This window comes from Lissotriton helveticus, chromosome 5_1 (assembly GCF_964261635.1).
Source record: "Lissotriton helveticus chromosome 5_1, aLisHel1.1, whole genome shotgun sequence".
Taxonomy (NCBI): domain Eukaryota; kingdom Metazoa; phylum Chordata; class Amphibia; order Caudata; family Salamandridae; genus Lissotriton; species Lissotriton helveticus.
In genome coordinates, this window is record NC_136065.1 from 1,657,925,542 (window position 1) to 1,657,941,125 (window position 15,584).

At 42.4% G+C, this 15,584-nt stretch overlaps 1 protein-coding gene across 1 annotated transcript in view; it reads right to left on the reverse strand.

Moving 5' to 3' along the window:
* Positions 1 to 1,250: 1,250 nt before the first annotated feature.
* The window catches only part of LOC144755693 (chymotrypsinogen B-like), a 30,197-nt gene continuing 15,863 nt past the window's right edge, over positions 1,251 to 15,584 (reverse strand). Inside the window, exons 5-7 of the mRNA XM_078644871.1 lie at positions 13,199 to 13,379; positions 2,054 to 2,187; positions 1,251 to 1,572 (exon numbers count right to left, since the gene is read on the reverse strand). Of these exons, the coding sequence (XP_078500997.1) occupies positions 1,411 to 1,572; positions 2,054 to 2,187; positions 13,199 to 13,379 (477 nt within the window). The 3' untranslated portion in view covers positions 1,251 to 1,410. The remainder of the gene's footprint in view (positions 1,573 to 2,053; positions 2,188 to 13,198; positions 13,380 to 15,584) is intronic.

The following is a 15,584-nucleotide window of genomic DNA, read 5'->3' on the forward strand; positions in this document are numbered from 1 at the left end:
TTCTCATCGTGACTTGTGTGCAGGGAGAATATTCATGACAGACCAAGCCAACATGCGCTTCTCACTCATGCTGGGACTGTGCTTTCCATTGGATGACACTGTTGAACTTTCACAGAAGTGCAGAGACAGTTCCCGGATCAAGAGAAAAAAGGAATTTCAAGTTTGGATGAGATAAGGATGTTGGATTTTCAATAATAATTGTGACATTCGCTGTAGCAGAAATGGACCGCCCCCCTCACCCGGGCCTATCCTGCTACCCCCTTCTGTGTTCTCATAAGTTGATGTTATACATTCAACTGTTACACATTTGGCTGTTTCGTCGCTAACCCTTACAATGTGGCATGGCCGAAGAGAGTCACTAAAATTGCACGCATGGAACAACTTTACTCATGAATATGATAATGGTAATATGTTTATATAAGGCAATTATATCATGTCCTGTTTGATCTTATCTGACTGCTGTATTAGACGATAATTATCGTGTTGTTTAGATTCGGGTTAGGTACACATTATTTATGTTTACGATATTAAGCAGATTTTTTATTTACTTTGATTCCCCTAGATACCTACTTGTTTTACAAATATAATGCATGCTGGCCAACTGTACTATATATGCAAAAACTGTAATAAGAAGATCAAACATGAAAATCACGTTTGGATGAGCATCAGCAAGCAGTGTAACTATGCTTCGAGCCTCTCTACCAAAGCTTTGTTGGTGGAGCACAGTCTCAGTTACACTACATCAAAGCGCTTTCCATGACTGCCTTCTGCAAATCAATGCATTCTTTTCAATATTCACCAAAACCGTCCTAAGCTCCACATAAAGAGTTGTTGGCAAGTGATATCAACGTCCTCAAGACTCCCAATAGGAGATTATTATAAATGATGACAATGCGGCTTCCATTACCTCCCTGATGCAGGCTGTTTAAGGCGTATTGCTCTATATTGTATGCTTTGGACCTGCCACTGAAAACCATATCTGACCTGGATGACTCTTCTCGTTTCTCTTTCACAAGACTACTGCACATTGCATCAGGCACTTCTACCAGGGGCAGTTGAAATGGTGCTCCTGCTATATTCCCTCTGTTTATTCTTCTTAGCTGACGCAGGGTGGGAGAAGTTAGTTTGGAGTATAAACACTATCCAGTTTACATTTTTCAAGCCAGAAGATAAAACCTTCTTAAAAGTATAAGACCCACTTTGACGACACAAATACTGAGACAGGAAAGGAAATAAAAGACGGCAAATAATCACATACTCAACATTTTAATCTCAGAGTATTGGATTTTGAAGAACGTAACAATAGGTGACTTGCCAACACAAGTCCAAGACATTGCCCAGACATGACTGACGGAGAATGCTATTGCACTGTTGCCGACGGCATTGTGTTAGTATAGACTTCTCAAAGATTTAGTTGGCCATGACAATCTCATCGATCCACTTTCGAAACGTCGATACATTCGAATAGACGGCTGGCGTAGTTGCAGAGCAGGTATTTGCAGTCCAGGATGCCACACCAAGCAGGTACCAAGCGCCGTATCTTTCACAGACCAGAGGGCCGCCAATGTCTCCCTACAAGGAAGAGGACAAGAGAAAGGTCAACGAAGAGCTCAATGGAGGATGGAGACAGAGCATAACTGGTGTTTGTATTTCTTCTACAAAATACTTTAATACAGAATGCTTCTTAAAGTGTACACAATCTCTTGAAATAGTGATCCAGAGACATAAACCATGAGAGGAAAGCTACCATCAAAGCCCATTCAATCACCAAGAACCACTGGCTAATGCATCCTGACCCGAAGAAGTACAATGCTCTCCCACCCACACTATGTCTTCTCTCCACCCCACCTTCAACGAGCTTCAGCTTGAGGAGAACACTGGTGATGTGTTAGATTTCCACCAGCCTGAGCGTTTCCAGAGTGTGCATTTCTGAAAGGATCCCTTTCTAGAGGCACCAGTCGGCTGAGACTTTAAATGACTGAAATTATGTCTGTCCTTGTGTCCCTCTATGCATGCAGGACAGAATGGATCCTGGGAAGTCTGAGATACGCACCATGCACGCGGATGCACCGGCACCTCCCGCGCAGACCATGGAGTCGGTGACGAGGCTGCCGTGGTGGATTTCACAGTCCTTGTTGATCAGAAGTGGCACAACAGCCTGCTGCAGTTTAGTGGGTGGGACGAATGCTGTGAACAGAGGAACAGAAACCTGGTAAGAAGCTAAAATTGCCGTGCATTCCTGAATTAACACAGAGCAACAAAAAAGGACAACATTAATATTTCAAGCATGACTTTCATTGCTTCTAGTAATTTCAGCAACTGGGACTTGCCACGAAAATAGTCATTTTTTGTACGAGAACATGGCGGCCGCAGGCTAGTGCGGTGCGCACGCTAGATGCCTGAGCTCCCGTAGCACGGAGGACCGCTCCTCTCAGACCCTAAACTGAGACCTAACCGAGACCGAGGCTGGCTAATCGCAGGGGACCCGCTTTTTCTGCTCACACCCCCTACCTGAATTAGCGAGGTGAATTGAGGCCGCCAGACTTGGAGTTGGAGTAGCGGCGCGAGGTCAGGATTGCCGGCGCGATTCCCCCTCGCTCGGCCGGCTCCGCCTTGGGTGTGTTTCGTCCTGCCCTCAGGCTTCACAGTGTTCGATCGAAATACCGGCGCGAGGTCAGGACTGCTGGCTTCATTCCCCCTCGCCAGACCGGCTCCACCTCGGATGTGTCTCGCCCTGCCCTCCGGCAGCCCTCCGCCCTCTCAGTGTCCGTGGAGCAGAGCAGCCGTGGAGCTTCGCCGGGGTCGCTCGGCGCGAGGTCTGCTCAGAGGCAGGTTTGGCTGCGCGGGCTCTGGAGGTGCGGAGGTTCAGCTGCTACAGAAGCAGTCTGAACCCAACAGCATTAGCCAGGCGCAAATAGGAGCTGGAGGCAAAGCAATCAGCAATAATGACAGTAAGGTGCCTGTGGTGGGGGCTGTCTTTTTGCACTCAGAGGGTTTGAGCAAAGCGAGTCCTGAGAGAGGCAAGGGAATCTCATTAGGGGTGGCGAGTAACCTTAACTGTGTAATTAAAAACCTAAAAGAGATAAAAAGGGTTAGCCAGTCACTACTACATCTACCAGAACCCCCTGTTCTAGACTCAGTGTCAGTGTCACATAAAGTGGCAGTAATTGAGCCCTCTGTTCCTGCTTCTGCCTCGCTTTCCATCCCTGCTTTAAGCGAGCCTTTAAACGCGCCTATTCCATTTAGCTTCTCGGCTCTATCAAAAGAGAAAATAAGCCAGAAATCTAAACCGATAGCTACAAGAAACTAGTAAAAACAGCCAAGGGGGGGTTAAGGCCCCGGTCCCAACGAACAATGTTGTTAAAACAACCCCTTCTTTACGCTATTTTTTTAAAGTCCTGCCTCAAGTCCTAGATTTAAGCCCAGTCAATAATCAGGACGAGAGCCCTGGCACTAATCTGAGTACTAATATCCTTTTGGTGAATCAGCACAATACCAAAACTGATCAGCCTACTGTAGCTGTAGTTCCCATCAAACCTGTAATCCCACTTACAGAAATGGCAGACTCACTCCCCCCCACCACTGTCCGCTCCACCACAGTTGGTAGTGGTAAATACCCTGCACGATGAAGGAGAGGCCCAAATTTTGGCATCAACAGGCCCCTCAAAAGGTCCAGAGGAGAGAGAAGAGGAAGAGGGGGACAGTAACACCACACATAATACCACCGAGACTGCATTGGTCGCTCTGGCGGCGTCAATCGCCTCAATGAGAGAAGAAATTCGTAATGATTTTTTGGTTTCTAAATCAAACCAAACCGACATTCGCTCTTCCTGCGAAGCCTTAGAGAGGAAAGTAGATGGTTTGTGTGAAAGAACGGAGGCGTTAGAGAGCACAGTGGGAGCAGTAAAAGCCAATCTTGAAGCAGCTGAGTCAAAGATTCACAACTTACGCAAGGAGGGGGACGCGTTGAAAGAAAGAATGGAATCCTTAGAAAATTTCTCACGTAGAAATAACCTGCGTCTTCTCAAAATTCCGGAGGGGAAAGAAGGGGGAGACATTAAGAGCTTCGTTGTAAATCTACTGAAGGAAGCTTTGGATCTCGAAGAAACAACTGAAGCGTTGGAGAGAGACATCCAGAGGATCCACCGTGACCCGTTTCGTCTCAATGCAGGCAGGTCTAAACCTCGGAAAATTCTCGTTAACTTCCTGACTTACGCCTTAAAGGAGAAAATACTCAACACTGCGCTCAAACTTAAAACTACAAAATGCTCTGAATTCCCTTTTGAGATCCGCTCTGACTTATCCAAGTCTACGCTTGACAGGCAGTGGGAGCTGTGACAGAAGATGGACAAATTCAGAACGGCTGGTGCAACAGTCCAAATGAGGTTCCCGGCCTTTCTGCGCATCATGTACAATAATAAGATGCATAATGTCAGAACACCATTCGAGGCGGATGAGCTTCTGGAGTCCATCCAGAACCATTCTCAGGGCAAATGTTGAATGACCAAGATCCTCCCGCCCATTCAGCTTACTTACTCTATAGGCTGAATAACGAAGTTTTCAAGAAGGCATCTTGCGAGTTACTGGAAACCCTCAGGAAACTTGGGATAAAAAAAAAAAAAGAGGGGGAAAAGTGCAGAGGGCAAATTAAGAAAAAAAGTAGAAAAGCTGGGAGGAACAGGGGAGGAACAAGGGAAGAAGGAAAACATGAAGTGATAACAAAAAAAAAAGGGAGGAAACTAAAAGGAGTAAGAGGGGAAAAAAGAAAAAAAAAAGAGAGGGGAGAGAAGAAAAAGAGAGGAGAAAAAAAAAAAGAGAATATAAAAGGGAAGGAAAAAAAATAAATAAAATAAACTCACACTTTCTGGGGAACGTAAATAAATAAATCAATAGGGTGATGGTGATGGTGAAAGCACAGTATAAAACACTGTTTTTTCTCTCTAGTTATTTTTAAGGAGTGTAATCCGTGTCGAGGGAAGGAGGGCATAGATTGGCGCGAACTGGCTCAACAACTGGCCGGAGTAAGTAGGGACGGATTCTCCAAAGGGGGGGGGGGGGACACAAAAGCATAAAAACTCAAAATTATCCTCAGAAGCTTGGCCCTTCAAAACAGACTTTTCTTTTTTATAGTCCAACTGCCTTAGATAAAATAACTAAAAGCAACAAAGTAAATAATATCAAACTGTGTGGCATGGAAGTGAATATTGGGAAGGAACAATGACATCGGTACATTTCCTATCTTGGAACATGAATGGTCTGCGCGTACATGGGAGAAGAGAACGCATTTTACAATATTTGCGCGATTCCCCGGCGCAGATCATCATTATCCAAGAATCACATCTCTTAAAAAACGAGGCAGACTCAATACTAAAAAAACAAAAATGGATAGACGTATTCTTAAGTACCGACCACAACGCAAATATAAGAGGTATTCTCTTAATTTGCAAAAAATCTGCAAATGTGCAGATTCTTGAATTTAAGGAAGATAACAGTGGAAGATGGCTCATAGTCAACCTCTCTATACATGGACAGAGGTATAATCTAGTTGGATATTATGGTCCTAATACAGATGATCCATCTTTCTTGGAAATAATAAGAAACAACCTAATAACCACTTCAAACCCCATAATTTGGACAGGGGACTTTAACGTTATTCTAAACCCGAAATTAGACAAAACCACCAATATTAGTAGGCATAGCTGTCAACCCCCTTCAAAATCTAGACAATCTCTCAAAGGGATCATGGAGGATTTGGGTCTGGCAGATATATGGAGAGAAAGAGCTGGCACTAAACCGGGGGTATCGTATAAGAATCTAAAATACAAACACACATCACGAATAGATTTAGCCCTGTTTAGCTACTGTCTCCAAAATTCCACATCTAACATTAAGTATATACCCTCTCACCTATCCGATCATTCAGCTCTGTCGTTCATCTTAAAACTTCAAGCTCAAAAAAATCACCCCTCTTGGTCATTCGATCGAACTATTTTATTGGACCCGGAGGAAGTGACACACCTCAACTCCGAAGCTAGGATGTTTTTAGATATCAACCTGTATTCGACCTCTCTTGCTTTGGTCTGGGAAACTCTTAAGGCATACCTGAGAGGTTGCATTACCAACAGAGCTTCCTTTATGAGGAAAAACTATCTATTAAAAATCCAGAACCTTGAACAGGAGATGGAGACAATCGAACAAAGGCTTGGGGGTACAACCGGGTCTCTACAAGATCAAAAAAATATGTCAGACCTCAGAAATCAGATGGAAGATATCTTACAAGAAAGGGTCTCAAAGAGATGGGAGGCGAGTAAATTATCCAGCTTCGAATTCGGAGAAACCGCGGGTAAGATTTTAGCCTGGAGGATTAAAGCAGACCAAGCTAAGAATTACATAAGAGGGATTATGGTTGAGGGGGAAAATGAGCCCAGGTCATCAGATGTAGGAATTAGTACTGCCTTCACGCAGTTCTTTGCGGAAATATACAGGGAAGACATCACAGATGACCAACAGACAAGGAATACATGGCTAGATCAGATATCTCTTCTACACTTCTCGCAAACACAAAGCGAGGCAATAGAAATGGACATCTCAGAGGTAGAAGTTAGAAAGGCCGTTTCTGCACTAAAACAGGGTAAAGCTACAGGCCCTGATGGACTCCCTGGAGAATTGTATAGAGTCTTGGCCGATACAATTGTCCCTTCCTTAACGGCCCTCTTCAACGGTATCCTGAAGGACGGCAACGACCCCCCTCGATCATGGAGCGAGGCTACTATAGTCTTGATTCCAAAACCTGGGAAAGATCCAACACTATGTGGGTCTTACCGTCCCATATCATTATTGAATAATGATTACAAGATATTCGCCTCCATCTTGGCAGCTAGATTGGGCTCAGTAGTGGGGGAAATAATCCATCAAGACCAGAAGGGATTTATTAAAGGGTGTCAGCTTTCCGACTTAACATACGACCTAGTGGGTGCAATTGACATCGCCTCAGCTTTTTCTATCCCGCTGGCAACCCTCACTTTAGACGTGGCTAAAGCTTTCGACAGGGTAAACTGGTCCTACTTAAATGACGTTTTAAGGAAGGTCAACTTAGGGGAGAAATTCTGTCGAACAATAAAACTCTTATATAAATCACCAACAGCACGGCTTCTAATAAATGGTACACTGTCTGAATCACTCGGGATCTTTAGAGGTACAAGACAGGGCTGCCCGCTTTCCCCCCTCCTCTTCAACCTATATATAGAACCGTTTGCGGAAGTTCTTAGACGAGAAGATTCTATTCCATCTTTTAGGTTCGGGGAGTGGGAAAAGCGAGTAGCTCTGTATGCAGATGACATTTTGGTCTTCACCTCAGACCCGGAGATCGCACTCCCAGTAGTGATTAAGAGAGCTGAAGAGTTTGGCCGTATCTCGGGCTATGAGATAAACTCAACCAAAACCGACATCATGGCATGGAACATCCCTGACTTACGGTTAAATATATCTAACTCAATGAGATATTTGGGAATTCGGATAGTGCAAGATATCGCCCAAATTGCCCAAGTTAATCTTGAGAGAATTCTCAATGAAATCAAAAAATCACTAAAATCTTGGTCTAATCTTCCACTGACTATCCTAGGTAGAGTAAGCCTGATAAAGATGTCAATCCTTCCCAAGTTTACCTTCTTATTTAACACGATCCCTCTCGCATTTGATAAAACAGCATTAGAGAAATGCCAGAGAGAGCTTAATTCTTTCGTGTGGGGATACAAGTCAGCAAGAATATCATGGAAAAAGCTGAGGAGGAGGAGGGAAAAGGGGGGTCTATCCCTGCCTGATCTGCAATACTATGCGTGGGCATTCCAACTATCCCATTCGAGAATGCTCTTAAAAGTGCCATCCAATACATCAATAGGCCTTATGTTTAAGGCAATGCTAATCGGTGCTGGATTACCAACTAACGGCTACATGTTTAAGTTTGGAGAACAGAATATTTTAAGAAAGTTAAATTAAAAATTCTTATGTCCCAAGCGAAGTTATGGTCACATATAAGGAGGAACCTGGGTTTGTCATACTACTCCAACCTCCCACCCATTTGGGAATCTCCAGGGCTGCCTTCTTGCTGGGACGACAGGCTTTCTATACCGTTGAGAGCAGGAGGGATACTAACATGGGGAGAAGTGTTGACAGGAGAATCACTGAGGCCCTGGGAGGAGTTGCGGGAGCAGCGGGGGATAGATCTCTCGAGGTTTAAGTTTTTACAATTAGATAGTTGGGTTAAGGCATCAAACAGGTCTGGGGTAACACTAGGGAAGCATAGTATCACTGAAGAGAAATTGGTAACGAAACCAGCAGGGGGTAAAGAGGTCTCGCAGTGGTATTGGTGCCTGCTAGAAGAGATAGATGGAGATTTCATCCTCCCGGAACAACTATGGGGCTCAGATCTGGGTACTCAGAGCATCGAAACCTGGCAGAATTCCTGCACCTTACTATATAAATGCGTCAAACCTGCATGGCTAAGGCGTAATCACTTCTTCACAATTCATCGAGCATATTTTACACCGTTAAAACTATCCAAATTTATCCCAGGCAAAAAATTTAACAAATGTGGCCATACCGCAGCCTCAGATATTCACATGTTCAAGGAATGCCCCAACATATCACAGTTTTGGAAGGAAGTTAAAGTAACCCTGGACTCCATCCTTAACACTTCGATCTCTATCTCACTTTCCTTGATTATATTTGGATGGGACAACAATATAAAGGGTCACGCAAGGACATTTCTGTTCTACGCCATACTGCTTGCAAGAAGAGAGATATGCAAGGTCTGGATTGAAAATCTAGCACCAACACACGCAAACTGGGTGTCGTCTCTCTACGCAACCTCTAAAACAGATATGAGGAGATCAGGTGGCAAAAGTAGTCGTATTTTTTGGAACGTTTTGGTCCGCTGGAGACAATAACCGGGGTTTTTTTTTTGGTTTTTTTTTTTTTCCCCGGTCCTATGATTATGCCTTGAAACTCCAGAACTAGGCCCCCCCAGTTGGCTCCGAATGGCTAGTTCAATTGAATAAAACGTCAAGTTTGGAGTCTTTTCCCACGATACTCTTCGGGCCATCTCTTGCCGGTCTCCACCAATTGTAGTACTGGGTGCAGAGGAAACCCTGCACCTTGATTGCGTGGATGGCAGTTGGAGGCTAAATAAGAGTGGGTCAGGCAAATGAGGATAAAAAAAAATAAAAAAAAAAAAGAAAATAGTCATTTTAGACTGTACTCATTGCTTTCAGTGGACTAACCTCTGCTGCCAGCCTCACTGCTCAAAACCATTAGTTTCTACATATTTTTCCTCTAGCTTTATCAGGATAGGTTCTCTGTAGTTTAGTTAGAGATCGTGAAATGTGAATCCGGTGCCAAAGGAGGACTGCAGCAGTTTGAACTGAAATGATTTATTTATTTCCTGACCTCATGGAGTCAGGGTTGGAGGGCCCCTCCGAGCGCCTTGAGTATGGCACCCAAAAGTGGCACGGCCAGGCCTGACGGAGGTCTGGGCTGAAGTCTCTAGAGCTGAGCAGCGCATTGGCTGCTGTAACATATTTACTGCTGCTGTTTTTCCCCTTGAGTGGAATTTCTTGTAACAGGCATCATACACTTCCAGTGGAGGGTCAGGGGGAGGATCTCCGACAACCTCATATGTATTTTTTCTTCTTGATCAAAGTGGGTAGAATTTTATTATTCCCAAAGTGGTAACGACATTTCAGTTCTGAAAGCCGAAGGACTTCAGTTTGTACCAGTGGTAATAAAACAGCGCGTGGATTGAAGGTGAGAGAGCGCAAATCGAGAAAAAATAGAAGTGCACCATATTTACAAGCACGTTGCATCAGTTTAGTAAAGAAAATACATAAGAGTGTTTAATTAAAATAGAATGCATATATCAGTGTGAAAAGCTAATGTAGAAGTGTGTAGAGATGTTAGAATGATGTTGAAATCCCATGTTATGTGGCTGTTGTAGAGGAGAATGTAATGCTGCTAAACGTAGCAATGTGTAGGCCACATGGCAGTTCACAGAGAATGAAAGGTGCTGTTACACTCTCACATGATATGGATTTTTAATGTTGTTGTAATTCAAAGTATTATTGATCATAGAACTGAAATATATGTTTTATAGAAGTGTTTCATATAACCATTGTGTGTAATAAGTTAGAATACTGTTTAGACTAAGGAATTAAAGGTTTACAGAGTGCACAGGCCCGTTTCATGTAATTCTAATAGGCCTGAATAGATAAGGTCATTTCTTTTGATCTGCATGTGTTAGTTAGAGGAAGGTCATGTTAAGCATAAATTGCGGAGCCTGCTCGAAGGTTTACGACTTAGAAGATACGGTGGAGGCCGGAATTTGGGGCCCACTGTACAAGTGTCTGTTTGCAGGTGCGAGGAGGTTCCAATCAAGAAAGTGATGAATAGAGTTTTGTTCAGGGAGCCAGGCACAGGCCTGGAGGAGGCTTCAGGAATTTCCTGGGGGGTACCGTCCTGCCGGAGAAGAGCCTGAGAAGCAAGGTCAATGCTAACGATGGGCCCAGAGGAGTATCAGCATGGAAAATGCCAGAACCAACACCACGTGAGGGGCGTCTCTAAAGGGCGTTTCTATTGTAAATGTGATTTTTGTATTAGGGACAGCACCCCTGGGTGGAGTTAGGGCAGATGGTCTGAGGAACCTAAGAGAGCGGATGGGTAGGCAGATAGGATAACTGCGAGACACCGATTCACAACGAAGACTAAGGGAAGTGAGTGATCTTCTTTGGAAGTCACCACGGCTGACACCTTTTTTTAGGTTAAGATTTTACTAAGTAGGGATGTCACTTAGTCTAGTGTAGGGACAGTCTAATCTGGATTTTCTTCCTTTCTGTAAATGACTCACAAGTTACAGCTTGTGTCTATTCTTGCAACTCTGATGATTTTTGAATTGGTTTTGGTGACATTCTTCTGCCGACTAAGAGCATTTAGAAAATGTATGTTTGTATTGATACCAGTATATCTTTTGAACCTTATTTTGAGATGTTTGTATCTCCAGTTAACTTTGGCTTTATAATAAACGTTTAAAACTTATTCGTAGTAAGTGGTTCTTGAAAGTGGTGTAAGTCCTTAACCGATTGACCTAGTAGTGGATTGCCTTTTACTCTATGACAGGTATCAACGGTACAGTCGACCTGAGTTGGGATCTAGATCTATAGCAATACATAAGAAATCCCGCCGTAACAAAGGCACAAAGGTTGCCTCAAAAAAGGGACCTGCACTATGGTTTGGCAAAAAACTTTTAATTCTCATAATAATAGAAAATAAATGGCAGCCATCAAGGCTCACAGTGTGCAGAGGCAGGCTCGGCCTTTTAAAATACATATTTATTGTGAGCCTGGCCACTATGCAGGCGGATGGTAATGCTTTCAGTTGCAGTTGTTTTAATTATGTTCTGGCATTTCTTAGTATGCATGGCTCAGAGGGCACTACACTTGGTGAAAACATTAATAAAGGCAGATTTAGACAGTAAGATAGCCTTTTGGATCTGTAGATCCCAGGATCAACTCCAGACAGAGTGGAATTAGTCTTTCATTTTTAGAGATTGATAGCAGGAGTGAGGTGAGTTGGGTAAGAGTGTCACTCGTTGTCACAACACATACTAGTTCCAGTGGAGTGTTCACAGGGTAGCTGACTGTAGCCCCAAGAAGCATGAGGCTGCACTGTGTTTTGATGCTAAACCGGTGCACAAGCAAGCAGACTGAATATTTAAAGCCAACCCTGAGTATTGTGATGCTGCACTGGGCATGTGAGACTATGCTTACATCTGAGGATATATACTTGCTAATGCTGGCTGTGTTTGGTTAGTTGTGAGTGTGCCTCGGCAGCAGGGGTTGTACTAAATAATTGAGGATTGCGCATTTGGCCATTTGGAGTTATGCCTGGCACTTGAGGCAGTAACTGAGCATTGAGCATTTAAGACTAAGCCTGGGTTTTTGAGGAGACAATGCCTCCACATTTGAGATAGTAATGTGTATGCAACATTGTCCTTGAACATGAGACAGCCGTAGCTGGGTGGCGTAGCTGGGTGGCATAGCTGCCACGTTGCATCGTGCTATGCGGAACACCGTCATTCACTGTTGACTTGTATCCACACCATTTTGGCCACTGAACTTTTTAGTCTGTACTAACAGTGCTAAAGGAGAGACTATAAGTTCCAGAATGCTGTAAAAGAAAAACCAGGTTTGGCTGTAGTTGTTACACATGACATGGTTGCACTTGGCAGCTATCTGTTTGGTGATGGGAGTGCTCCTGACACTACACAGCAGCACCCTAAGTTCTATATGTATGGAACTAAACTATATTTATCTTTTCATGTAATATAATATTATTCTATTGCCCTTGCTATTGTTGTAGTTTTTTAACTTCGGTGATGATACTTACTGTATTGTCATGGTGGAGTGTCAAAGGAAATGTAATGCTGCTTCCTGTGGTGTGCTCAGGATAAAAGGAAATATGGTGTCAATGAATGTGATGTCACAACTGCTACCTCTAACATTTCAGTGACTTGATGTCCATGGGTGTTTAGTAATGTTCCCGTCACATCACAATCTATTTTTCATAATCAGATTTCATTCATGGAACAATGCTGTTCCATGTGAGGCACATGCCATATAAGAGATGCTAATGGAGATACAAACATATTCAGTATAAGGCGCTGCACTTCTCACTGCAGTTAGGATAATGCTATATCAAATACATAAAACAATGATAAACTTGCGGACACACACATTTTAGTAGCAGGTGTTTAACCCACCAAGCTACCTTAATGGTGTTGGAATCTGTGATCTGCGGGTGAGAACAGAAGCAGATCTCCTCTGGCATCTTCTGCTGACCCTGGTGGGGCCAGGCCGTGCACGTATGATATGTATGCATTTCAAACATGCGATCACTTTACTGCGGGCTCAACCTGCTAGGCGATCATTTTTGGTAGTCACAGTACTGTGGATGTGATGGGCTTTTCTCTAAACCATAACGCTCTGACTCAAGATGGTGTTTAATTAAGTCAGTGTAAATGTAGAGTAGATGCCAGGAAACTGATTTCTGTGCACCCATTGTTACATTACGGGCAATGTTGCCGGATTTGTGAATTAATGAACTTGTGAAGTCAAACAGTATCTTTGCCCAATAAAAAGAAACAGCTCACAGTTGCTTCGCCTTAGCCCCCATCCTGTGGTGACGCACAGCTCCTGGCCCGTGTATTTCTCGTCTTCAGCTGGGAGACAGACTGGTTTGATAGTTTTAGAGAAGCCAACAGGCTTGGCAAGTTTCACAAGGGAAATGTCAAACTCTTTGGTTTCTGGATTCCAGTCTTTATTATTGAACACCTGTAGAGAAAGGAGAAAGAAAGCCACAAAATACATCTTTTAGAGACAAAATGGTGCAACGTTTCGACTTCATCAACAATATGGTTTCTCTCCATTCATTTTGACTATTTATTGTGACATGAAATTGAAGGATGTGACCACGGACTGATGGATCCTCACGACTCAAAGACAGCGCTGAATCGGTTAATGAAAGACATACCTTTGCCTGATCAGGCAAGAGCAGCTAAGCCTCAGACTTGATATGCAGTGGTACATAATCTTAAATCATTATCATCTGAGGTATTTGCCAGGCCGAACAGAAGCAACTAATGTTTTATGGGAGAAGCCAAGTCCTTGATTCACATGAATACTTTGAAGATTTCAACATCATAGCCCTTTATTTCAATTATTCAGTCTACTTAGTAAGTTGCACACAATGAAAAACGGATTTTTCTTTACTGAATATTGAGGCTAAGATTATCGAGAAACAAGAATATCATGGATAAAATATCGAAGAGCAAAATATAGAAAGGTAAGTGCAGGTAGAGAAAGTATAGATTTACTATTCCTAACTTCGCATTTATGTGCCTTTAAAATATATATATTGTCATGTGACACACATGTGCAATCAGATATAGAAAATCTATCCTTACCTTACGATATTTTATATTTAACATTTTGTCTTCAATATTTGTATATCTTGATATTCTAACTTAGAAAATTAGGAAGCATGCCGCAAAGCATCCATTTGTATTATTTGTGACTTGTGAACATGTGATCACATTACCATAATGAGTTTGGTTGATTGAAGGTTGCATTCCAGAATAAAATGAGAGTCATTTGCTTAACCTTGAAATCAATCACTGCAAGTATTTGGCACCAAACTATTTGAATGACCTGTTGAGGGTTGAAATGCTGGTGAGCACTCTTCGTTCTTCACTGTATATTAAGCTTAATATTCTTCAGTGGTATTATGTAAAGCTTGGGGAAGTTTCCATATAACAGGAAACAAATCTGAAATTACTTGAAATAGATCTAACCATTTCTATTTTAATTAATAATGTAATCTGCCACACTACTTGCTTAAATTACCTTCCACAAGTGTTAACCTACTGTTTTTAACATACTGCTTACTACTCGAGTACTGGTGGATTTTATGATTATGGGGTTAATGTTGATTTTGTTTTTATTAAGGAAGTAATGTTGATGTATTAATTTAATATAATTGTAACTGTCATATGTTTTATTTGCTGAAACTTGGAAGCTCAGGTTTATCAGACACTGCTGGGCCTTATAACTAGATTAATATTTTGAAAACTAAAACAGTGATATGATTAGCTGATTACCTTTTTCCTGGCCTTGTTCTTTGGAATGGGCAAAGAACAGAAGAACCTGTCAATCTCTATTACAAATTTGTACCAGAACCCTAATTCTTTTTCACTGTCACTTATCAGAAAAAAGCAGAGGATGGAGAATATATCTTGCACCCTCATATAGTTTTAAGTGTAGGAGGAGAGAGAAGGGGTAAGGATTCCAAAGTATGATATTTTGAGTGATGGGCAAAAAGTTGAAGTGATGGCAGACTTTGGCGCTGCTCTATCATTTTAGGCAAAGTTTAGTTCAGGAACTACGGAAGAAAAACAAGTATTGCCCACAGACATACACCCTTGGAGTTGTAAAGGACATAGACTAAATAGGTTAATTTTGGGCACACATTGATTTTTAGGTTTGTGAAACCAATGGGGATATTTATGTCGTTGGCAAGGATGATCCTATCCTTGGGTGGACACATCAGGAGAAGATGGAGATTAAATTAGAGCCCAGAGCTAATCCTTCTATTTATATGATTGACTCAAAAGGGGATAGAGTGTACAGAAGAGCCCAATATTAATAAAGATGTGATATTAGGGAGAGCAAAGTTGATTGGAAAAGTACAGAGGCTTTCAAAATTCAAATGTTTTAAATAAAGTGGCACACCGTGTGCAATATTGTGCAAGGAACATCCATTTATCCTACAGAGCAAATTTGAAATTTATCCTGAGGGAATTATATTCGAAGAATTTTATCAAATCCATTGTGTCTTCTCCACACTAGGCTGCTCAAATTGTGATTTTACTAAAGAGTTTTGGAGAACTTAAACTATGTGTAGATCTCTGCAGTCTTAACAATGCCATTTGGATCTACCAGCATCCCTTTGAAATAGCCATGAAATTATCTCACCCTTGG